The 25,790-nt window shown below is 36.4% G+C and overlaps 1 protein-coding gene across 36 annotated transcripts in view; it reads left to right on the forward strand.

The window, feature by feature from the left end:
• Positions 1-25,790, forward strand: part of RBFOX1 (RNA binding fox-1 homolog 1) — a 2,636,561-nt gene that overhangs the window by 2,209,567 nt on the left and 401,204 nt on the right. Inside the window, exon 1 of one of the 36 annotated variants that reach the window (XM_039490585.1) lies at positions 8,755-9,106. The exons of the other annotated variants lie outside the window; for them this stretch is intronic. Coding sequence (XP_039346519.1) covers positions 8,963-9,106 — 144 coding nt within the window. The 5' untranslated portion in view covers positions 8,755-8,962. Of the gene's footprint in view, positions 1-8,754; positions 9,107-25,790 lie in introns of those variants that run through there. 36 annotated transcript variants of the gene reach the window in all.

The raw sequence follows: 25,790 nt of genomic DNA on the forward strand, positions 1-25,790 counted from the left end.
TCAGTAAATGTAAACAAAATGCATCACCCCCACCCACCCACACATACAATTTCAAAGGCAAGGGTTTTGGCTAGATAGACGGGGGGGAAAGGAGCAGCTCCTTTAAGCCTTCAGGGGTTGGGAGAGGAGGTGCCGGCTGGGAGAAGGAAGACATCACCTAAGGGTATATAAACCCTGCCGTCCGGCCTGAGCCTTCTCTTACTCCTGGATTAGCAGTTCTGGGGTTTTTTTGGTCTGATGTGGGCGTTGTATTAGTGGCCTTTTTGGGGATTGGGAAGGAATTATTCTCTCATGATCAGATTGGCTGAGGCAAGGTAGGTTTTCTCATCTTTGCCATTGCAGCTAAGGGACCTGGTGGGATAGATCAGAAGATAAGGTTCAAGCTGTTGTAATTTAGCAAGTGGTTAGCAGGTGTCCAGGGCAGTTACTCATTACATGTGGAGATCTGGTTCCTAGATAAACTGGTTTGGGAAGTGATTTAGAGGAAGGCATCCCCTAAAGCTGCTGTGGAACAGGGTTGGGATTCCTAATGTCTGGTACAGTAAAGAAACAACCCATTTCTCCAGCTCCTTAATCCTCATACAAAGGGAGGGCAGTGAGTTTCCAGGAATGGGCGGGGGTTCAGCTGTAAAAGCAGGAGGCGAGAACAGCCTCCCACCAAGTGGAAGCGATGAGAAAAAGAATAGTGACCTGTACAGTACAATTTATAACTGGGTAGTTCGCAAATGAGTTCCATTAATAGAGTTATGACCTATTTGAACCACATCCCTTGCATCTTGTCTTTCTTTCCATGTGTCCAAGACAGTACTCTACATCCTTGTTTACTCAAACTTTATTACTTTCTCCTATCTGAAACAAAGGCTATTAGATAACTGAGGTTCTGAAATGCAGAAACTGTCAGCCAACTTTCGCAAGTTCACTAGGCACAGCTGAGTGAAAGTCATTTTAGTTAAAGCCACTTAAACCTTCTATGTCCTGCTGAGCTTCTCTTCAGCCTAGAGGCAGAGGATACGCATGGGCTTGCATCAGTGCTGGACTACTCAATAAACCACACCAGGGCTTAGATCTACTAAGATTAATGTTGGCTAATTAGTCCTGCTTAATCTTTTGGCTTTGGGGGAAGTTGAGCAACACTCTGTACTTGAGAGTGTTAGTTCTGCAGAGCTGGGAGCCCCACAGTAGACTCCAGTCTTCAGAGTTTGTAGATCCAATTATATGAAGACTTCAGATGACCGCTGAAAACGTCAGATAATGAAGGGCTATGCTGTATCCCTTTATGAAAAATTGTTCTTCTGGAACATTGGCAAAAGAACCATATGAATACACCATACATGATATACATTACACTCTCTTGTCTAAAACCACCAAAATGGGAATTGATGTCATTGGATCTGTATCCATCAAAAAGTTAACATTGTATGCAACATGCTTAAACCAGCACCACGTTCAAAGGTGTAGAGAAGAGGGAGAGAGAGTGTGTATGTTTAAAAAAAAGTGCTCTGTATCTCAGAAGGGTACTGGGATATTGTGTTATTTCATTTAGTACTGTGACAATAGTGCATATGGATGTGACCTGAACACCCTACACTTTGGAAAATTTAACATCCAACTGTGCATATGGACCATATCTCTAAACTTGTCAAACCAAAATCACAGATACAAATTTGGTGTTTTAGGCCCAATTCTAGTAAATATTCAAACCATGTTGCCTAATGTTTTAAGCTGTTTAGGGAAGAAACCAGGGGGCTGCATTTGCAATGCTTAAAAACAAACTTTTACCATCAAAGAAATGTACAACACACACAGTCCAAATTTTACAGATGGGCTTCTCAATACATTGTCCAAATCCTGCATTTGGATTCTCAGTTCAGTACATAAATGGATAAGTCTGATGATCAGTGTGCCTAAGTACTGATTTGGATAGCCACTTATGAGATTTGAATGTCTCCTATTATTAAGGTGCCCAGGGTGGAATATTTGGGGAAAATTAGTTTTCATGGATAGCAAAACACAAAACAAAAATAAAACGGGGAAGAAACACTATTGTAATTTTCCCTGATGAAATTCTGAAGATGGAATTATTTGCTTTTTTTTTCTGGTTAACTGAACTCTGAATTTTGTCTAATGATTTTAATTTGATGGCATTTTTAGAATGGGGATGGGCAAGTTGCTCCATTAGGGTCCCGCAATGTTTTCCAACTCTCGTGTTCTGACCCTTCAGAGTACATAATTAAGCCAACAGTAGTTTATATCTAGCGTCCTTCTGAGGTTTGCCAGCACTGTTTCAGGCTCAGCTAAAGGAGGTGACAAGGAGAGACATCAGGCCTGATTCTGATCTTGCTTGCAGTGCTGTAAATCAGGAGTAACTCCATTAACTTCAATAGAGTTACACTAATGTAAAACCTATGTAAAATTAGATCAGGATCAGACTCGTAAAGTTCTCTACTCCAGCCCTCTGCTGAACATAACTTTCTGCAGCACTTCCAGACCCTTCAGGCCAGAAGAACAAGGGACCATATTTGGTTTTGAATTAGATACTGCCAAGCAGAAAGTCTTGTCAGTCCTTTAAGAAATACCCATTATATATTTCCCTCCATTTCTGTCCATGCATTTAATTCTGTCCTAGCACAGGGACACTTATGACTTTTTTCCATTGTTGAAAACCTGTACAATTAATGCTGAATGCTTTTGAAATTTGTAGTTAAGTAGCACTGAAAAAAAGGTTAACCTTGGCACTGAGTCTCTGTAGACTTTGGGTATGAAATATTGGAGAAGTCAATGGAAGTAACACAGTACTTAATAGAAAGAGAAAATTAGTAATTCTTATTTGCCTGAGGTAGGTGCAGGCCTCTGTAATGTCTTGATCTTTGGGTGGAGAGCTAGTAAAGAAAAGCAGTCTTAATAAAAACCTTAAAATAGAAATACAGATTTTCATGACAAGAAAATACCCCTGGAATGATGAGCTGTCAACCAGGAATTGGAAAGAAAAGAAAGAACCTTTTGTATTTTTAATTAGTCTTTTTGATAAAGTTGCTTTAAAAAGACCAGTGGTATTCACCTGTTTATAAAATCATCATAGAGATATATTTAAAGAAATGGGATATTGGTGGAGAGGGCAGAGGGAAGATAAGAGCTTATTAATTATTAATAATTTACCAAAAGATTATAGTTAAATGTTTTACTTGGGACTGCAGGACAGATTCCCCCACCACCCCCCGCCCCAAATTAAGTGATGAGGGGTATTTTATTATGGCTGAAGTTAGAGGGAGGGAGTGTTGTCTAGTGATTGGATCAGAAAACTGGGAGTCAAGACTGTATATTTCTGTTAGCTCCTGCACCAAATGACAGTGAGAGCTTGGATGTAGCACTAGAAATTTTTTGTAACACATGTACCCATCTTTATACTGAGCATGAAAATACATATTTAATAAATGTGATGTGAGGCATAATTAAGATTTGTTAAAGTATTTGGGGTTCCTGGGGTCAAATCCATTATAGACGTATAAAGTCTTAGAAATACTATTATATTCTCAGACCCTCTCACACATACCCCTTTTGAATGGCAGCTGTAAGGGCTGGATTGAAAACTAATAGTTTTCTAGGGCACTAATTTGCAAATCGGTAACAATGAGGGAGAGCTTTATTCTGTGTTTAGATGAAGGTGTACTGGAGGCTTGGGGAGGCAGGCAGCTAGCTAACTGGGAATTTCTGGAGTGCCCCGGAAGGGCTGTATTGCCACTTAAGTTATGAAACATTGACGATGCAGAATAACTACCTGAAGACTGTGGTAAACAAATTTCACCTCTTTTCCACTCCTGCCCATCTCTTTGAAGGCTTATTTCAGGCATTAACGAAACAGCCAGAAAGCATCTCAGAGGAGAAGGGGAGGGTCAAGTAACTTAATTAGGAGGGGAAACAAGGAAAAATGTTGAGGCAGAGAGCTTTTTTCAACACAGACAGCTTCACTCTCATCCATAAGAGGATATCCCCACTTTGTGGGAAATCTTTAATTCAGAGAGGGTAATTAGAATGTAACTCCAAATTAATAGGAAAACTGCAGGGAGTGTATGGACTTTTTGAAGGATTAATGTGAATATTTGGTAGGGCACAACAGACCAAACGCAGCCATTATTGGTGAGAGAAGTTTGAAGCAAAAGATTGTGGTGCTTTGTCTGACCTCAGTAGAACATTACTTTTTACTTGATGGAGAATGTTTGGCTTTCTCGTCAGCATGCTGTGAAATATCTCAAAGATGCTATTTAAAAAATATTAAATTTTGTTCGTAAAATCATCTGGCTACCGAATTCCTATCGATCAATAGATTATTATTGGTGGAATGAATTAGATGAAATAAAAACCTAATCATGCATCAAAGGCTAAGAATGGTTTTGCAGCTATGGATAACGTTTGCAAGAAATGTTTTTTTTTGTCTTTGTTTCAGACACATTTTATTATTCCTGTTCTTGGTTAGATGTTCAAAATTAGATTAAAAAGGTTTCTATCTTTCTATTTGATTTGTAAAGAGGCTAGTCCAGGGATATTGCTGTTTTCAAGTCAGTCCAGTTATTTGGAATACCATGACATTTCAAACCTAAATAACTGAGGGAAAAGTGTGTTACATCTTGCTACATACATAAAGAATAAAATTGTCAGATACATAGAAGAACATAAATTGTTGGGCAAAAGTCAACATTGGTTCTGTAAAGGGAAATTGTGTCTTACTAATCTATTAGAGTTCTTTGAAGGGGTCAACAAACATGTGGACAAGGGGGATCCAGTGGACATAGTATACTTAGATTTCCAGAAAGCCTTTGACAAGGTCCCTCACCAAAGGCTCTTACGTAAATTAAGTTGTCATGGGATAAAAGGGAAGGTCCTTTCATGGATTGAGAACTGGTTAAAAGACAGGGAACAAAGGGTAGGAATAAATGGTAAATTCTCAGAATGGAGAGGGGTAACTAGTGGTGTTCCCCAAGGGTCAGTCCTAGGACCAATCCTATTTAACTTATTCATAAATGAGCTAGAGAATATACAAGATCTAGGGACCATGAAATGAAACTAATGGGCGGCAGGTTTAAAACAAATAAAAGGAAGTTCTTCACACAGCGCACAGTAAACTTGTGGAACTCCTTGCCTGAGGAGGTTGTGAAGACTAGGACTATAACAGCGTTTAAAAGAGAACTGGATAAATTAATGAAGGTTAAGTCCATTCATGGCTATTAGCCAGGATGGGTAAGGAATAGTGTCCCTATCCACTGTTTGTCAGAGGGTGGAGATGGATTGCAGGAGAGAGATCACTTGATCATTACCTGTTAGGTTCACTCCCTCTGGGGCACCTGGGATTGGCCACTGTCGGTAGACAGGATACTGGGCTAGATGGACCTTTGGTCTGACCCAGTACGGCCATTCTTATGTTCTTATATAAGAGGACTCTGTAATTTATGCAGCTTCACTCATCATCATTATATGACAGCCTTTCACCTCTAGGCTTCTCATTCAAATTCAGAACAGGTTATCTTGTTATATGTTATGTGTGACATAAATTGGTGGCCTCAGTCCAGTTCCTAACAAACAAAACCAGCACAAATTATACTAATTGGCACCCTTGTTGACAGTCTTACCAAATCAGCCAATGATTAAATTCAGTTCAGAGATTGGATCCAGAATCAGCTGGAACAGGTTGATTCACATTAGTGGTAGTGGTGTGGGGTAGGGAAATCAGCCTTTGCAGTAGCACATATTATACCTATTCTGTAGATTGAGAAAAATTAAAGATCAAGTTACTGAAATATAGATTTAGTTACACAGATGGGATGCTGATGAGAACTATGACTTTGTGCGAAGTAACGATCAGCATTAGGGTACAGACAAACAAGACATTTCATGGGACACCAATGTGAAAGGACACTTGAGTACAAACTCTCTCTAGTCTTAAAGTATAATCTTGTCTTGCTCGGAGCTTCAGAAATGCTGAAGAATCCTTGGTGAGTCCTTGTGGTATCACTCTTGTTTATGAAGGATGAAGGCGTGAGAAAATGTTCAAGGTTAACCATGTTTCTTTGGGCAGTTACGGAGAGTACTTACTGTATGTATAGCCATAACTTGGAGTGTTGTTACCCGTTGGGCTAAGGAGAGTGTCTAAACCAAGGAAATGGATTTAAAGAGGTGACAGTGATTTCATCTTTTGAGAGCAGACATATTCATTATCTGCAATGAGAAGTTACCCCTGGAGGGAGTCAGTGTGTCTGTTACAGAGTGGGTGAGAACTTATTTTTTCTCAATCACTTGGAGCAGGGTATTATTCCAAGCCAGAGACGTCTGTTCCTCGTTAAAGTCTATTGTAGCAGACATGGTTAGTTGTGTTGTGTGAGTATGTGTAATGTTTATGATTAATTATTGCTGATACTATTGTGTTATGTAAATGTGAGATATTATTTAATTGATATTACTGGCACAGTGATGGTGGGAGGAGGCAAAATGTAAGAGCAATGGGAGATGAATGAATGCTAGGAGTATGATAGTCTTGAAATGATTGTTCATAGATTGCTTTAAAGGATTTGGGTTTTATTCTTTTCTTTTATATAAATATTCTTAACTATAAAACGTGTGATAGACAGAGGGAAGTTTGCTTGACAATTGTCATGTTCCAGAACTTCACTTCTGAAAATTGGATAGTCGTGTATAATTTCAAGCTGTTTGGCCTAGAAGCATTATGCCTTTGATTTTGGCATTATGTAGAATGAATGGGTTATTGGCCCCTTACATAACATATTTGTTTTTAATTAAAGATTCTGATAAGGTCTTATTAAAGTACCATGTATTATTTATCATGTTTCATATGAAAATGAGCTGAAGGGAAAATTCTATCAGCTTAGGGCATTTGCAGAATAACAGGCTTAATGTGCTGGGAGGAAAAAAAAGAAAAGCATGACATACTCTTGTCAGAACAGGAGACTGCTTAAGGCAAAAGGAAAGAATGAAAAAAGAAAAAGGGGCATAAAGAGAGTTCATTTGACATTGTTTCTTTTCTTTCTTCTTTCCTTTTTTTTTTCATGATAAAGTAATTTGTGCTGTTATAGAGCAGTGCTGTTTTAGTAGTTCAGACTATGGTACACTGCTAAAAGCATGCATGTTTCCTAAGCCAAAGCCAAAACCAAATCCCTGTATTGTAAGTTTATGTATTTATTGTTGTAGCGTTCATTTGTGTGTTCTATTGGTTTTGTTGAAATGACTGGTTTTGGACTGAAAAATTATGTAATTAATAATTGGTCCTATTGGAAGAAAGGCTTGTGCTGTTTGAGAAGATGACTTTGACTTAGGTTTAAAGTTGTGTGTGTGTGTGTGTGTGTGTGTGTGTGTGTGTGTGTGTGTGTGTGTAAAAATATAAAGTAACTACCGTAATTTTTCTTGACCTCCAGAACCTACGTTTCAGTGATATGCTTTGTGGAAGGTGTCTGTTTTCAGTTCAAGTAGCGGGTTTTTGTTTGGTTTTTATTAAGAAAATTAGTGATTTCAAATTAGTGACACCAGTGATGACAAAGACCTCAGATGTATGTAGATTAATTATTCATTTCTTGTGTTTAATGGTAATCTGTTGGTAAAAGATATCTCTACAAAACTAGGTAATTTATTAATCTTCTGAAAAGTTTGCTTCTGAAAACAAAACAAAAGACTAAGGTGATGCTTTGAGATTTGACCTTTTTTCTGAAGAATTAACAATTCACTCATTTTTGTCAAAAATCATTTCAAAACATTAGTATTTTTTGTTATATGTTAGTTGTGCCTAGGGGGGGAAAAGCTTTAATATTGGATCTCAAGGACAAGTTAGAGTATAAATTATTTGATTTGCTGGTCACGTCCAATTTTTTTTTCATAAAGACTAACTAGATCTACTAATGAATAATAATTACTCCATAAAATAAAGAAATAAAGTCTGTAAGTTAAATACTATCTTGAGCAATGAGGTGTCACTCTGAAAGTAAAAAGTAAACATTAAATTCCAAAAACTGACAAATGTAATTTGTCTGTATAATTTGACAGCATGAGCTCTTATAATAGACCTACTGTTCTTCAAATACATTTGTAATTTTAGATTAGATGGGTTTCAGAGCAGTTTTAAACTATTTCCCTCATTTTAAAAAAAAGTGTGCCACAACATTAGTTTTATTCCCAGTGTTTCTACTGCAGTGGTTACTTTGATATTTCACAGTATTTTTTTAATGATTTTACAGGCTTTTTTTAGGAGACTGGGTAGTGAATGACATGTAGATATAAAACTAAGCTGTTTTGTAGAATAATCTCCCGCGGACTAGTTAAGATTATATTTTCTTTCTCAGTTTGTGTTCCATATGTGTTTTTCTTAGAAGGTGAAAGCCCTTTTTATTTGTCAGGTGGGTCCACAAAAAGGGGTGGGGGGGCAGAGAAGAAAGGGGAGAAGGGCTGAATCATAACAGACATTCAGTCCCAGCTGGGCTATGACATTAATTGCCCAAATCTCATGGACGTGTGATGCAGCGCGCTCGCTCTCCTTCCCAACCCTCCCTAGGGATTTTAAAAACGCAGTATTTGAATTTTGGTGAGTGGTAAAGACCCTGCCCTAGGACCCATTTGACAAATGAGAAGCCGTGCAGCATCAGCACCAGCCGACTGAGCCTCAGTGAGTCAATCTCTCTCGCTACTAGTCAGCAGCTACTGTTGTGAGACGAGCCTCAGCTCTCACTGTCATTGAGGAAGTTCCATTTGCTCATCAATAGGCTGCAGGCTGTGTCTTCTGTTTTTTTTCCCCCTCTCTGTTACAAATTTGTAGTTTAAGTCTACCAAGTGGCCTTAGCTGACAAATGAATGTAGGGATCTAGCACTGAAAAGGAGAAAAGAAAACAAGACAGTGAAAGACACTGTTACTTACTTAAATAATCAGAAGGGAAAAAAAACTGTAGTTGCAAGACAGGACAAACGTGCTTGCATGCAAGCCCCCTCTCTTGTTCTACGTAGACTTCAGAGCAACACCATGCAGCATCCCCTTACGGGAGCAACCTGTGTGGCACTGCCGAATGTGGGTATGTGTCCCCAGCTCTCCTGTGCCTTGACTTTTATGTACTTACAGCAGGTAAGTTTGTTTAACTTTTTTTTCCCTTTTATTGACTGCATTGTCAGCATCGTGTATGGGATTCATAGTCTTAAAGATGTCCTTTGTATGAATAGGATGTGTAATTGTATTTTATTGTATGGGATGAATCTTCCCTCTGTACTTAGAAATGATGAGACTAAGTAGAAGATTTAATTTAGTACAAGATCAAGCATTTGGGTGTTTTAAAAACATTTATTTTATCAACATCTTTATTAATGCTGTTTATACATATGCTTAATACAGTACTTTGATTGCTTTACCCATGGATTCTGTAGCAGAATTTCAGCCATGAAAAAGATTGCTCTTGCCTCTTTATTCAGTTGCAGGCATAAATTGTGCTTCTAATGTAAATGTGCCCAGTGGCAATTTTGTTTTAGCCTTCTTTGAAGCCAAGAATTGTAAGTCTTTATTGAAATATACTGCTGATTAAAATTGAAATCTAACTGATTTTCATCAGAAAAGAAAATCATTTAATTTTTTAAAACCTATATCTGTGAAGAATTAGAATATTTGAGTCACAGAAGTAAATTTGCATTGCCTTGAAAAACTGCCTTAGATATCAAGAAAACAATACCTAATTGTAATTAATCTTTAAGAATCTTTTCATTTATAAGCATCATATTTGCTGCTGTTTTTGTTAGTATTCCAACAAAAGGAGCTTCCAGTTTTATAACCTTTGTCTATTTTAGTGTGTAATATAAAGTATTAGGCTGTCTAAACTAGAGCTGCTTCTATTTGGAATCATTATTGTGTGGTACTTTTTTATTTTTTCAACTTGTTAGCCCACTACCACAGAGGGTCGTACAGTAGCCATGCAGAGCCAAGATTAAAATACAGTGTCATGCAAATGTGATTAGTTCCATTTATTCTGGCCTTTTTACTGAGAGGTTAGATTTGTGTGTGGTGTATGTGTGTACTGTAACTCCTCTGAGGGGTTACATATTGAGGTATTTGTCTGTGAACTCTTACACTTCTACTACAGTAGTTTAGATGCATATAGACTTTCATGATGTGATTCATACCTTTATTGCTTTATTTTAAAAAATCTCCTATTTAAAAATTCTTTTCATTACGCAATTTTATTATATTTTCTCTTCAAAGATTAATTTTACATTTCTTTTGTACATTAATATATTTAACATTACTCTTACTACCAACAAGTAAATAAAAATATTTGAAGCTTCTGAACCTTTCTGTTGCTTGGTTCCCTAATAATATAATGTAAACCATGTCTACCATACAGCATGGAATGCATAATAAAATATACTAGATTATGCATGTATGTGGGAGGGGTTCATGTGTTCACAATTAAAATGTACATTAGATAAACATAATGTATACATTATTTAAATGTCTTGCATAGAAAATTTAAAATGATGTTTTTAATAGCTGTGCATGCTGGATATGTGTTTAATATATCGTTTATGAATCAGCTTTAAAGATTCTTGTCTAACTTGTGCAGTTACTTGAGATGTACAAAATGTACTCATATGTTTTGCTGTGCTTGTTCTCTGAGTTTGCCAAACAACAATTTGAGCATTAAGGAAGGAGCTTTTGAAAGGGAAAATGTTACTTAAGGTGGGAGGTCAACATGGCCACACAAGTAGCTGATAAAAGATTACATAAAGATGAGGTTGGGGGTTATAATAATGTTCCTGTATGATCTATTTCAGTAGCCTTATGCAAACACATGCACCATATAGCAGTTTTAAGGTGTTAGGAAATGTATGCAACCATAATGATTACTTTAAAACAGTGAATACAATTGTACCCCATCCATTTGAGAAAAAGATGAGAAGTGATTGTTAATGCACTTTACAAAGTGTTATGTCCTGAAGTTATTTTTTTTAACTCTTCAAATGGATTAACTGGCGCTCTGGAAGTTTATAGAGTATTGCTAAACTGGGTTTTTAGTCTGACTGTTTCTGGCTAATTATCCTGTCAGATCATTACACTTTTACCTGTCTTAATTAGAGCTATATATAACTGCTAAGGTATCTGCATTTCTGAGGGATAATTGTGAGGATGCTGGTTTCAAAATGCTGTCTATTTGTTTGTTGTTGTGTTTTGTTCATCTAGCAGGCATCATACTTTTTCTGAATCTTGTTGAGTAATTTAGAGAAATATTTGCTTAAATCAGATTTGGTTTAGTATTTGTTGAATTTGATTTTGTAGTTTTTAATTATAGCACATTACTTTATATCCAGTAATCTAAAAAGTAGTTACATAAACTGGGGAAATGTAAACACTGTGATAACTACACCTACAGAACCTTATGTAGATTTTCTTATGTTTAAAAAGAGAAAGATGAGACTAATCTATCAACTGGAATATATGTTAGCAGTGCATTTTATTTTTGTAGCTTTTCCCTACTCATAACTAATAATATGTAGTAAACACACAAATCTAACTAGATGTCGCTCAAATACTTTACTAAACATAAATATTTTTTCATCTCTCTAAGGTTGTCCATTGATCTCAGTACTTGTGACCTGAATTCTTTAACTAACAAGTTAGTAACCATTAATGCCTCCTCTTCAATCCTCATCTCCATCAGTATTTACACATTATGTCAATCTATACAGCCAATTGTTTTTCTAATTTGCACCTTTAATACCTCTTTTTTTCTCTCTCTCATTGAAAATAAATACACCTACACATAATTATTTCTACAGTGTGATCTTTTATTTTCTCCACCTATGAGATATTGCATTTTAGATTTACTAAATAGAACAGTGTTTTATCCCATTTAAGTGAAGTAGTTGGGACAAATAAACAGCCTTTGCTGAAAGGTTAGAAAAAACATATTACTTTTTCCCTTATGATGGGAGCTGCTCTTTCTCTCAAGTAAATATGTACATAGTCATGAGGCTGGACAGTTTCTTGGGAGCTATTCTGGTCTCTCTGGAAAATCTGTGTTCTGGAAGTTCTTTAAAATTGCTAGTAATTACTTGATAAACTGACACTGCTCTATCTGATGGTTGGATAGGTATTCATAAACGTTTTTTTTCAAAAGTGTATACCCATAAGTACTACAAAAGCTCTTCCAATACTATTTCAATGTTAGCGACTATCTAGGTATTTGCTATTCTGTTATGAACATTCATAAAGTTTCTACAGCTAAGTGTAGAACTAAAATATTATTTTAAACAATGTTTCTGCTCAGATACCCCAGCTCATGTAGAAACATCAAAAACTGTGCTGTTGAAATGTTGTCATTGAAAAGCAGAACATGAAGGCCCAGTCTATATTAACCGTGAGCAAAATTTTACAAAAACTGCATGTTATTGTTAATTTAGCAGAGCTATCTGAAAGCTGCCAAAACTACTAGGTAGAATTCTACTAAATATAGTAGTCCAGAATTCTACATCCAGTTCTCAAACACTGCAAAGGTCACTATGGATGTGTGGCAGGGATAAAAGTGTTGGATTTGGAGCTTTGTGTTGGGCCATTTTAAAGAGAACTGTTAGCAAAATAGGAGATGCATATTAGGATTTCACAAATGCTAGTGTTTGTGGGTATAAGGACTTGTGTTTTGGTTTGGGCCTGTCTCCACATTAATTTGAAGTGTTAGAACAAACTTTGTTTCATAGAGTTTAGGGGCAGGGGGGGAAGTGAGGTAAGAAATGGTGCAACTTTGTGTGTCAGGTGTTAGCCCAAAGCAATTTTTTACAGCTGACTTTAACGCTCTGTAAATCAGGATGTATAATGTATTAACAGAGACTTAACGATGTTATATCAACTATAACTGTATAGTACATAATACATTAGAGAATGTAATGGTATTTAGTTGATATTTTACTGAGTGATGTAATAAAGCCAGCCATTATAATACCACGTAAAATTCCATTTCATAGCGTGCCGTGCTGTTGTCAATATCTTAAGATTGGTAAATTTTTCCACTTAATGATGATATATGTGGTTTGTTTTAAATAGTGAAGTGGTTTGTACAAAGGGTAATTCCTCTTAAATGGAGCCATTGCTCATAGTAGACATACACAGATCGAAAGCAATTGAACTGAAACTTCAATATCAACCTTTTCTGTCTTTAACTAGAAAGTAGTTCATGGCATAGATAGTGGTCAGTGAGACCAATTTTCATACCAAAGTTTTAAAATAAAAACATCACACCATGCACAGAGTTTTAGTTGTAAATCTGTGTAATGTTATTTAGGCTATTGTGACTATGAAGAAAAGTTGAATTCTCCACACAATTTACCTAACTCATGCTTCTGAATCTGAAGATTTATAGGAGTCTGAAGGGTTTGGTTTTTTTTCCACATTCTGTCTTCATGACTTAATTCAAAGTTGATTTATTAGATAGTGCTTTCGATTGATGCAGTCGATAATAGAGAAAGGGATTAGAACAGATTATCTTCACATATAAATTATATAAAGAATTAAAATATGATGTATGAATGCTTTCTGGATGCAGTTTACCTTTTTGATATAGAACCAGTACATTAATTGTTGAATGACACCGGAGCATTTTCGTTACAGTTCAAAGTACTTGTGTACCTTTACATTTTATAATTTAGTGTGACCTGACGGATCAAATGTTTGAGTTGATTACAATAGGCATCACTTCTTAAACCAATACTTTATCTTTCAGCACAAAAACATTGAATTGCTTTCTATGTACTGAATATATCTGATTCACTGACTCTGTCTCTGTCTCTATTGTAAAATTATTTAATCTGACTTTAGCTCATGAAAATTGTAAGCATCTGTTAGTTTACAAATTTGAGCCTTTGCACAATTTTATTCCTCAGTCTGCTATTTCATGGCAATTTTCATGTGAGAACATACAACCTCTGCTTATGCCTGCATGAGTGAAAAGAAGTCCACATTACTAATGCTCACTCACCATCTGTTTTTCTTACAGCTGGGCCTTGAATAATTGTCCAGTAGCTGATGGACTGAGGGTAGACAATCTTTTTAGGGTTTTCTGATTCATTTAACCAGCTTCACTGCCCCAAGAGAAACATAATGCTAGTTTAATCATTTTGGTAGGGTAAAAACACTGTATTTTGTCAGGCAAATTATAGTATTCTGTTAGAAAAAGAAATTGCCATATTGCAAACAATATCAGGTTGATGCATTTGTACCTAAGGGGGCAGTGTGGCACTCTTTGGAAATTTCATCATATAAATGAAACAGAACTCGTAAGGTGTGGGTGTAATTGTTGCATCTGGAGATATCTTTAATGCACAAGTAGTGAGTGATATCCTGATGTTCTGTTTATTTTAATTAAGGAAAATAAGGGCATTTGATGTTCATCGATAAACTTCCAAGTTTACATATGAAACTCCACCTCCTCGTTTAAACTTAAATTTAAATGATTCTATCGCTCTCTCACACAAGAGCCATTTAATTGTTTTCCAGACCCTACTAAGAAGTGGCTTAGAGAGCAAGTGCTGCGTTCTCATTCTGAAGAAAAGGTACATGGGGCATATGACTACTGCTGTGTTGAACAGGGTCACTTTCCAGCCACAATAGCAAGAGGAGGTGCTTTAATTAACTGACCTCCCTCCCCCCTTAAATACCTAAGGACAAAACAAATTAAAACAAAAAATGACCAAACAGTTAACTTTGGTTACTGGCTGCTTTGGAAGATAAGAGCAAGAACGGTCCGGTAGGAGCTTGCCTTGGATTCCATGTGGCAGGGACAGGTGGAGTACTCACGTCTTAGAATAATTCCTTTTATATCGTGCTCACGGAATATTAAAAAGGCAAATATTTTGGGTAAAAATGTGATGGCTGATTTTTTTCTTGTCAGCTACTTGTAAGTTGTCACTCTTCATTGGTATTTATTGAATATTTATGTTGACAGTTTTTAATATGTACTGTGGCATTTTGTGCCAGTGGAAATGTGCAGTGGTCAGTTAAGTTGGGAATGTTTTGGAGTAAAGAGCAAATATTTCCTTTCAGCTTATTTGTTAACAGTAGTGGTAGAAAGAGTTCGGATGTAGGGGTTTTGGATATTTGTTTGTGTATTTCTGAAATGGTAAGTAAATTATATCAGTATACTAAGAGAGCTCCATTTTAAATACTTTGTTCAGTTTTTAACAGGTAATAGAGGTGAGAGAAAGTGACAACAGCTGTTGACATAAGAGTTTATCACCTTGCATTATAGAGCTATAATAACATTAGTGGAAACTAGAAGCCAACACTTTCCATATGAATAATCCCGCAAGGTCTATAACCTCTTTAAGGTGTTCATGTGATTGATTTATCAGTTTTAAATTGAAGTGTGTAATACTCAGGCTCTCCTGAGGAACTCTTGTCATTTCTTTACTAGCATCACTCATTTACCTCTGAGTAGCTTAGTGCAGAGCCATTGACTTCTTTTACATTTTGCTTCCCCTCCTCCTCTGTCAATGCAGCAGCCCAGTGAATTTAATTAGGGAAAATAGCATATTTAATGTCTACAGTGTGCTGAGTAGTTGTAGTCAGGCCTTTGGTCTTTTGCACTATAGCAGGCTCCAGCTGTGGAGAGATCTCAGTCTGTTTTGATCCTGCTCTTTTTTGTTGTGTTAAACACATGCAGAATCAAAATTAGGAACAATAGTAAGAACTAAAGCACACAGAGGATTATTTTGTGTTCACAGTGAGGTAATGATTTTTTTTTTGCAGATATGTTTTAGATTTTAAACTCAAAACACCAAAGATGTTCAACAGAACACACATGGTTTAATCCTAGTAAGATCTTTTTGTGTTTGTCTTTTGACCAATTACCATCAAAATCAACCAAAAATTCTATCTGCCTTCCTATATGTAACCCTGTGAGTATGCCTAGCTTTTCCTCTGTGCATGTATTTGGTAGTGTGTATTGCTCTGTTAGTATTCCATGTCTTCGTGGGCTTCTTTCTTGTGCTTTGTTTCTCCTGTCTGTTTCTGCTTGCTACTTCGCTTCATTTTATATTGTGGGTAGCTCAAGTTTTATTAAATACATCCTTATATTAAACGTATTGATAAGCCACATTAACATTTTGTCCTTCACTTTAAAACAAACAGTGATAAATGTAATTTGTATAATTTAAAATTGAAGTTCTTTAATATAATTCAAAATTACAGCAGTCGATGAAAGTTTGAAAGACTTGTTGGAAGCATTTTCAGCAGAGGTTGTAGAGAACGGAAGCACCATCTTGACCAGTTCTCCAGGAAAAATGTAACCTACTCAGATAGAGTTACTTTGAAAATTTTGGGATGGAAGGAAGCCTATATACTGTATGTGTGCCCTCTACTTCCTTGAGCTTTCCTTCTCTGTCATGTGTTAGTCCTGTCTCAGGGATGTAACATGGCTGCATGCCTCAATTAATGCTCTATGGCAGGGGGAGGAAAAGCATTCTCTCTCGCTTGTCAGAAGCAAAGTTATTTACTTTCAAAAGCTGACAGAATAGCACTGCAGGGGCTTCATTTTTTTCCATTCAGAATGTCATTATTGTGTAATGCAGAGGGATTTCTGCATGCATTGTAGCCTAATTCTTATAATCTTTATTATGTTGGATGGCTGTTAGTGTAAACTGGCACACTGTTTTAAATAGTATGATTTTTGCTTGTGCACTTTTGAAAAATCTTGGGTGACCAGATGTCCCGATTTTATAGGGACAGTCCTGATTTTTGGGTCTTTTTCTTACATAGGCTCCTATTACCCCCCCCCACCCCCACCCCTTGTCCCAATTTTTCACACTTGCTGTCTGGTCACCCTAGAAAAATCACATTCAAAGACTATTTAAAGGTTTACCATTTAGCTGCCTAGGAATGTATTTGTTTAGTACTGGTGCTGACTATATATGCAGCCAGGCATTTGGGCCTACCTGAAATGCAAGAGTGACTATATCCTTGGTTGCCTTTATAATACATCGTTTTCCCCCTGATGGAAAGCTTGTGGTGTGGGACTCAATATACACTCAACATAAATGATACAAACATTCTGGTGTAGAGTGATATTCATGAAGTAAAAGTCCAGGAAGTCAGTTGCAGTACTTTAATTCCTGTTCCATTCTTAATATCCCCTCATCCAACTCCATTTAGAATTGAATGCGGCTTGTCAGAGTTTTATGAGATTACCTATCCCTCTGTAGAAGGGGTCTTGTGAGACCCAAAGTAAAAAGATAGTATGGATAACTTCTGTGCACATAGGTGATTCTTTCTACCTTCCAAAAAAAAAAAAATTGTTCCCAGGAGGAGTAAAACTTTCCCTCATTCAAGGAGGAGCTTCTTTTGCAGTGACAGAGTTTTAAGAAAAAAGAACAGCCAAACTTTCAATAGCATTAGCGGTTAACCTTTTCCTTCTGTTTAAAGTGGAAAGTTAAACAGACTTAAAAAGAAAACCCTGTTAATTTGCAGCAAATTAAAAAAAAAATCAACTTGAAGCCTTTAAAAATAGGGAAATGAGTTCTGTTTGTAAATGAACTTTTTCTTTCTTTACAGACTTGAAAACCATTAAATTTATATTGCAATTGCTGGTCTTGGGAGAGAAAAAGGAAAGGAAAAGTACAAAGCTATTGGGAAGCATCAAACACAGAGAATGATGGAGTACATTTCATAGCAGCCAATTCCAACCCCAAAATCCCTGTTGTGCAGGAAGCCTTTCCAGCTAGCACAGGAAATTCAGCCATTGCACAGTATAGTATTAATGATTTATACACATCGCACCACTGCTTTTGTTCACTAGCAGAGCCTGGTTGTGTTAATAAAGGAATTTCAGGAAAAAAGGGTCTTGGCATGCTGAGCTGTTTTGCTCAATGCAGTGGATGCTGCCTTCATAAATCAAAAGAATTTAGTGCTTTACAACCTTTCAGAGCTGCTAAGGTTTTTTTTTTTTCTTTTTTGTATTTTTTTTTAATCTGATTCACCTACGAATATTTTCATTGCTTTTCTATAAAGAATGAATGAACTACTGGATGAGATCTATCTCAGCTGTTTTAGGGTTGATTGGTTTGCTTCACAGTGGTATTAAGCTTCCATTTGTTTTCCATTTGATATTTATGCTTTATGGTGTTTTCTATGGAAATAGGCTAGCACGGTTTTATTAGCATAAAGAGACGCAGATCACATTAGATTCTGCCTTCTTTCTTACACATAACCCAGTAAAATGTACAGAGAAATGTGTGTTTGCAGTAAACAAAGTAACTGTGTGTCCTGTATCTAAAATAAAAATTTAATAACACTCTTGGGAGCACCTATTTTAGTATAATGTACATATTAAAATTAGAATAATGCTTTTTTTATTTGCAAAAAGATCTCTTAATTTTGTTTTACTAACAAACACAGGTATTTTCTGAATCAAAGTTGTTCTTATACCTAGAAACTTTCCTTTTTCAAATAGCAAGTATGCAAACTGAGGATTAAATAAGAGGGTTTTTTTTTCATGCATTGAAGATCACTTTTAGAATATTAGATCAGTGTTACTATAACAGGAGAAAACACATCTACACTGAATTATTTTAATGAAAATAGACATCATATAGGAAACATTTTATATATTACCTTAATTCCTTGAGGTGGAATAGAGAATTAAATGGGACCCTGAGCACCAGAACAAATATGAAGTGTGATGTCTATATAGTTTCTCATTTATTCTTCTACAGAGGAGTGTGTACAAATGTGAATTTCATTTCAAGGAATTTATCTTGAAGTTAAGGGGAAATACCTACTTTATCTTAAAAAGGAATTCATATAAAATTTTCAGATAGAGCAGTTGCAGTGTTTTTGGTCTATTTGGATCATGTTCAAGTTCATTGATTTATATAACCTTTGCTTACAGAAAATGTGATTGCACTGTCAGGATTTTGTTGCATTACAAAAATATGGTTGCCTAGTAGCTTTATGAAACTAACCAATGCAGTTATCAGCAGTAGTAAAATTAAAGTTAATTTTGTGAAGTATTTTTTTGTTCATGGTTTGTCTTATGGTCTGATGAGGGCTGAACGCAGATAAGGAAATTATTTATTTTATTGTGTTTTCATCACAGGATAAATGATGTAAATATTGTGAATTAATACAAGGCAGGTGTCCAGTAAATGAGGTTTTTGTTTATATTGTACCATTTTTGTTTGTTTGTCCTCTATTATTTGGGTGCATGAGTGTCTCATTGTGTTTAATTATGTCTACGAGGCACAAGACAGCAGTCAACATCTGCTCTATTGTTTCCTTGGTTTACATATAGCTTTGATGGGTTATTAAACAATCTTATTTTTCAAATAGAAAACAGAGGAACAAGCTGAACCCATATTACATTATTTTGTAAAGGTACATTATGCAATTAGTACTCTAGGATTTGTACATATTTGTTGTTTTGGCCAAACAAATGCCTTCCTATTTTAAAAACAGTTTGAGATACAAAATGCTCTATGATCTCTGACAGTTTTCAATGAATAGGAAATATCCAAATGTTTGTGATGACAATGTATTAAATTAATTTTATCCGTACATTTTATATTTAAATAATATTGAGTTGTGAAATATTGAGACATAATACAAATATAAAAAATCAGAAAAGTGAATTTATTCTCATTGTATTTTCTCACAAGAAGTAACTTTCTACATAAACCATATCTTTTTAAGCATAGTACAGTTTCAGTTATACTTGATATACAGTGATTGAACTTGGTGAAGTTCTAAATTGTATTTCAAACATTCATTTGGGATAGACAATCCTTATATTGGCTCCAGTGCTGCAACCCTTAATTGGGGGCGGGGGGACTACTCCTGTAGAATTCAGAGGAAGTTTTTCTGTATTAGCACTGAGAGAAAACTGCAGGATTTTATTCTTCTATATATTGGCGTTCTGATACAACGTTCCTCATTTTATAGCCCTTTTTTAACAAATCTTACCTGTTTTAAGGTTGTTTTTATAATACATTTCTCATCCTGACCTCTTAGGCAGACTCTATTGAGATAAATTATTTAAAAAAATCTGAACACCCTAGTATAGGTTTTTTGACTAAAGAAATAAAACTTAGAATCAGGTATTCCAGTTACATGGTCAAATAGGTTTTTTTATATGTATATTCACTGCTATTTATATTTAATGTATTTTAAAAATTGTTTTCCAAATAGAGTGTAGTAGGAGAATATTTCTTCTGTATCTGAATAACATTTATAGCAAAAATCATAATGTATATTTTTATAAGTTGGGCAGATAGGATGATAAGGTAGCTCTAGCTTATTTTATATGGAAGTAACACCACACCATATCTGGAGATAAACTAGCCTAATGTTTTGAATGTCTTAGGCATGTAAGAAAAGTTTCTCAGATTCCATTTAGAATCCTAAATTTCTACTCATGTGTAATCACCTGATTTTCAGAGGTGCTGAGAACTGCTTCTCTCATTGACTTTCAGTGGAGTTGCAGATCCTCAGTAGTTCTGAAAATCAGAACTTTCATTGCTTTAATTATAAAAGGAACCCATTCATCTCACCACAGAATAAAAGGGTATTTTAATAGCTGCATAGACTGTGATTCATATGTATTTCCAAATTGAAACCTTCTAAATATTGTTAATGTAACTGTTATGCATTGTATATGCCTTTGACAGAACCCAGACTGTTCAATTTCAGGACTGTAAATTATCTGGACATACATAAAGGTCCATATTTAAAGATATATCTTTTGGATTTATGTTTAATTTATAGTTATTGAGGAAAGTACATATAATTAACTTATTTGGGCCAGATGTTCTAACTGTCTCAAATAAGTTTGCCTACCACTTTGCAAAATGTTATGCAGTGTCTGGCATAGAACAAAAGCAGTTCACTTTGTGTGCAAGGCTAATTAGGAACACTTGCTAACCTCCCACTCAGCTATCCCTGTAAATCAATCACAGGAGGTTTGCGTATGATGCAGAATTCAAAATATGTCTCATTAAGTGTCAGCATAAGCTCCTTAGGAGACTTGGAGCATTACATACTAGTTTTGCTGCTCACGTATTCCATGTGCTTGTGACAAGTGTAAGTTTAAATGAGAAAATTCCTGACACAGTTCAGCAATGAAAAAAGATAGAGTTAGAAGAAGCTATGATAAATAGTTAATATTTTGGCTTTATATAATCAGACATATAGGACCCAGTCCTTAGCTGGTGTAAAACCATTTAGTGCTTTGACGTCAGCCACCTCCATATGATGGATATTACTAAGTGATTAATCAGGGCATTGCCCTGAGGCATTAGTCTTTGTATATGCATACATACATGCACATATACATATGTGATCAAGCAGACCACACAATGGTCTTTTAGCATCATGCACAGAAACAGAATGCTCATTTGCATTTTTTCAGATTGAACACAGGTGCATATAAATACTATATTTACGGTGTACATTTCAGCATCAAATCTGATTTCAGTGTAAAATGCCCAGGGTCAGCACTTTAGTTGGTGTAAATCAGCATAGTTTGTTTTATTCTGGATTGGGTCTGACTCTTGACATCTTGTTCTGAAATGGAATGCTGTATTGCAATGTACATTCTAAAAGAAGTAGGAAAGCCTTAAGAGCATACTATTTTTATAAATGCTGTAATAGTTTGTGTGAATGCATGTATTTAAAGAGAGTTTGGTTGTTTGTGTGTGTGTGTGTATATATATATATATTATTTGTGTGTGGATCATGCCCACTTCCATTAGGACAATGTACAGTTATATTGCTCTATGATAAACATCAAGAGTCACCCATGGATAATTATTTTTCACAGATTTGTGAAGGGGGCTGAATGGAGCCAGCTTCTAACATGTATTCCAGCTTCTCACTGTGGCCTGCAGTTTTTCTGGCGTTGAATGTATACACATTACAAGGCAGAATTTGGCCCATATATCATAACATTACCCGTAATTGCATTTACTTTAATAAATCCATTAAGTTGAATGAGAAAGTATGAGCGTTAACCTCAGCTTGTCCAACTTTTCCATTAGTTTCATAAATAGGCAAATAGATTAGTAGAAAACTGAAAATAAGTCCCTTTCTTAGTTTATGTGATAGTACTAGATTAGGCAAAACATGTAGGGAAGAAGGCAACGAAGGAGCATCATCTTGAAGTAAAAATTCCAGGGGATTGTATGTTTTTGAAAATAGTTTCTATAAAAGTTCACTACTCCCACTTGGCTCATTAATTATCCTGAAAGTGACAATTCTATAGAAATAGCTATGCAGCACTTTTCTTTCATTTCAATACCAAGGGGATGTTCCAAAAATAGCATTTGCAATCATGATGTGTGCACGTTGTGACTGTGAAAACAACACAACAGGAACTAGTAATGCAGTCAGTGATCCCCTTAGGCTAATCATGTACAGGAACAATAAGCAAAGGGGTGCATGTGGGGGTGAGTTGGACAAGTGGAGTGTTACATCTCTTCCGTTTTAATACCCATTAATGCTGAATAAAGAACAACTCCTCTGTTCATTCTCTACTCATTTCTCAGCAAAGCCATGAATCCCAGGTGATCACACACATTTCTGTTCATATCGTGCCTTCCACTAACAGGAATGTTTAGTATTGGAATACCTTGGGGGAAAATCCCACTATTAAGCTGTTCACAGGGGTCACAACCCTAAAGAGAGTTTAATTTGCTGATGTCTAAACATGCTTTGATGCAATGAAGTAGGTTTGGGAATATTTTAAATTCTCAAATTGGGAGCGAAGCAGGGTGCAAGCGGAAAGCTGTTCACCCTGTGCCCTCTCCCTTGCAGCTACAAAATCTCTCTCATCTCCAATTAATATCCCTTGTATCCAGTTGACAAACTCATTTCAATCCAAATAAAAATAATCCTCTTTAGTTGTTCCTCCCCACTGTACAATCTTACCTCAGTCCTTGGCTGGAATATTCCAAAGACAGTCACCAATGAAGGTTGATGAAAACCAAAATTTAAAAAGTGGCTGCAAAGGCATCGTTTTATTTCATTAGAAAGAGAGAGAAACAACTAGAAATTAACCCAAAAGCAGGAAGTATTGTCAGCTGATGGATGACAAGGAAGGAGATGGTACCTCACTCCCCTTGTCTCTATATCTTTTATTGGACCAACTGTTGTTGGTGAGAGACAAGCTTTCGAGCCACACAAAGCTGAAGGAGAGCTCTGTGCAGCTTGAAACCTTGTCTCTCTCACCAACAGAAAATGTCCCAATAAAAGATAGTACCTCACCCACTGTGTCTCTCCAATATCCTGGAACCAACATGGCTACAACTACACTGCATACAAGGAAAGAGATAGTCACTCTTTTGCTATCACTGACCTCCTCTTACCCTTTGGCACTGATCTAAAAGTCAGGGTTGTGGTTTTCTATTCCGGTAATCTCGTAGTTGAATAGCTAGCCTGTTTTGGTACTCTGGTATCCCAGCCAATACCAAGCCCCGAACAGGCTGGTTTGTCCCAAGGTCTAAATAAGACTACAATTCTGCAGAACAACTGTATGAGATAACATCAGAGATAGCATGTTGCCATAGAAGCAGATCCATCCACCCTGGATTCTGGGTTGATGCTGAATCTCTACAGGAAAGTGCATATCTTTGCAGAATAGTGCGTCTTTTCTATTTCTCAGCCACAGGTTTGGAGGCTAACTGACCTTTTTTACTAGTCAGTATGACTCTTCTGATATCTGCTGTCGGGATTGCCTGTCGTTGATGGTGGTAGCCATGAGATTAGCTGGCTTTACCCTCTACATAGATCCTAGCCAAACCTCAAGCTAGGGTAAAATGGCAAAAATAAAAAAAAAATAAAAAAGTCATTGTCAGATAAGTGTATACCCTGAGTATGAAATAGGCTGGGACAATTATACTTCACCTTCTCGTGCCTAGATGCTGTATCTCCAAAGGGAATAGGGAGATCCTCAGTTCTAAACTGAAATTCCTCCTGAGCAGTCTGCCACACAGTTTTTGTTAGCTGCTGTCCAAGTTTTGTCTCATTTAGAGTTTGGAAAATAGTTACTTGGTGGCTTTGAATGATTTACTTGTCAGTGGAATCCAGTTACTGTTCACTTAGAACATCCATTCCACGCTGCTGTCTTTAATGAGATTGATGCCCCTGAGGTGAATGATGATCACCCTATGTGTGCACATGTCTGTAGTAGTGGTGTTTATAAATAGAGGCCAGAGCTGCCATCACCATCAGTCCAAGTGAGATGAACTTTCCTCAGAGGCAAGCTAAGCTGGGAGCCAAAGTCCTTGCCAGCAGATAACTTGTGTATTAATGGGAGAAAGTTGTGCTTAAAAATCTGTACACTGCATAGTAGCTTGATGCTCCACCATTCCAGGTGAAGCAAAGGAGTAACATATTTGAGAAATAATAGACATGTTAGATGTCTGTGTAGTTGTGGGGAAAACTTCCTTGGGACTGATATAATGATGAAAAATGGTTGATCTAACCGTAACTTGAGTCTGGTAATCAGCAATGACTCATAGCTTGGATGCACTGATTTAGAATGAATGAGTCATTATGGCTCTATGATCCTGTCTAACAAATGGTGGTGTTTACCAGAGGACAGCTGAGAGCAGGCATTCTGTTGCAGTGTGTTGTGTCCTTACGTATAGGGCCCTACCAAATTCATGGTCCATTTTAGTCAATTTCACATTCAGAGGATTCTAAAAATTGCAAATTTCATGATTTCAGCTATTTAAATCTGAAATTTCAGGGTGTTGTAATTGTTGGGATCTTGACCCAAAAAGGAATTTTGGGAAGTGTTTGAGGTTGAGGAGTATACCTAAGCACCTCTGATTTTGTTTTGGAGAAACACAGGTAAAGATCAAAAGTCCTAGGTCACAAGCACAGGTCTCCATGGTGGAGAATGCCAATGTGGACTGGATGTGGGACCTGGATTGTCCCCACCAGAGCAGTATAGAAGGCAGCACTGAAGAGGAGATTCAGTATACTAGGAGCAGTAGAATACAGAGATATATAGTTTTGGTCAAGTAGCCCTGGTCCTTCACAAAAAGGGTTGGAAGCCAGAGTGGTGTTGCCATAAGTGCAAGAGATGTAGCCCATTCCTGCATTATACATAAGCTTGGCAGAATTCAATTTTTATTTTGATGATTTAGGGCTTGTCTACACTTATTGGAGGATCAACGCTGTGGCGATCGATGCATCGGTGGTCGATTTAGCGGGGGAGGGGTGAGACAACAGGGTATGTCAGATAATTATTTAATGACGATAGATTTCAAAAAGTTCAAGCTTTATAACTGTTCAAACATAAACAATCAACATCAAGTCAAAATATACAAAGTAAAAATACTTAAATCAAACTCTTAAGTTCACAGGCAGCATTCTTCTTACTTTTCCCGTATGTAAATTTTAACTATGATCAATGGAAATATTTTTTCATTGGTTTGTGTATGTGTGTGAAATTGATGTTTAATTATATTTACTGACAAAAATCTAATAATTCCAAGCCTAATTATGCTCACTACCATAAATAACCTATGTGAGTCTTTGATGTTCTTCTCAGGGCAGCCCAGAACCATAAGCCACTGTGTTACCCATCTGTGTCAATGAGAGTGAATTTTGCTGGATTGCCAGCTCCCTTCCACACCAGTCTGTTCACCTCACCATTGCTCAGTTTGTATTGGAGACACAAACATTCCTTTGTCTAGGTCAGACTTTGTATCCTTAACCTCTAAAAACCTATTTTAAGAGCATATTTCCAGTACCCATATATAATTTTTATGAACAACCC

The sequence above is a fragment of the Mauremys reevesii genome, linkage group 10 (assembly GCF_016161935.1).
Source record: "Mauremys reevesii isolate NIE-2019 linkage group 10, ASM1616193v1, whole genome shotgun sequence".
Taxonomy (NCBI): Eukaryota; Metazoa; Chordata; order Testudines; family Geoemydidae; genus Mauremys; species Mauremys reevesii.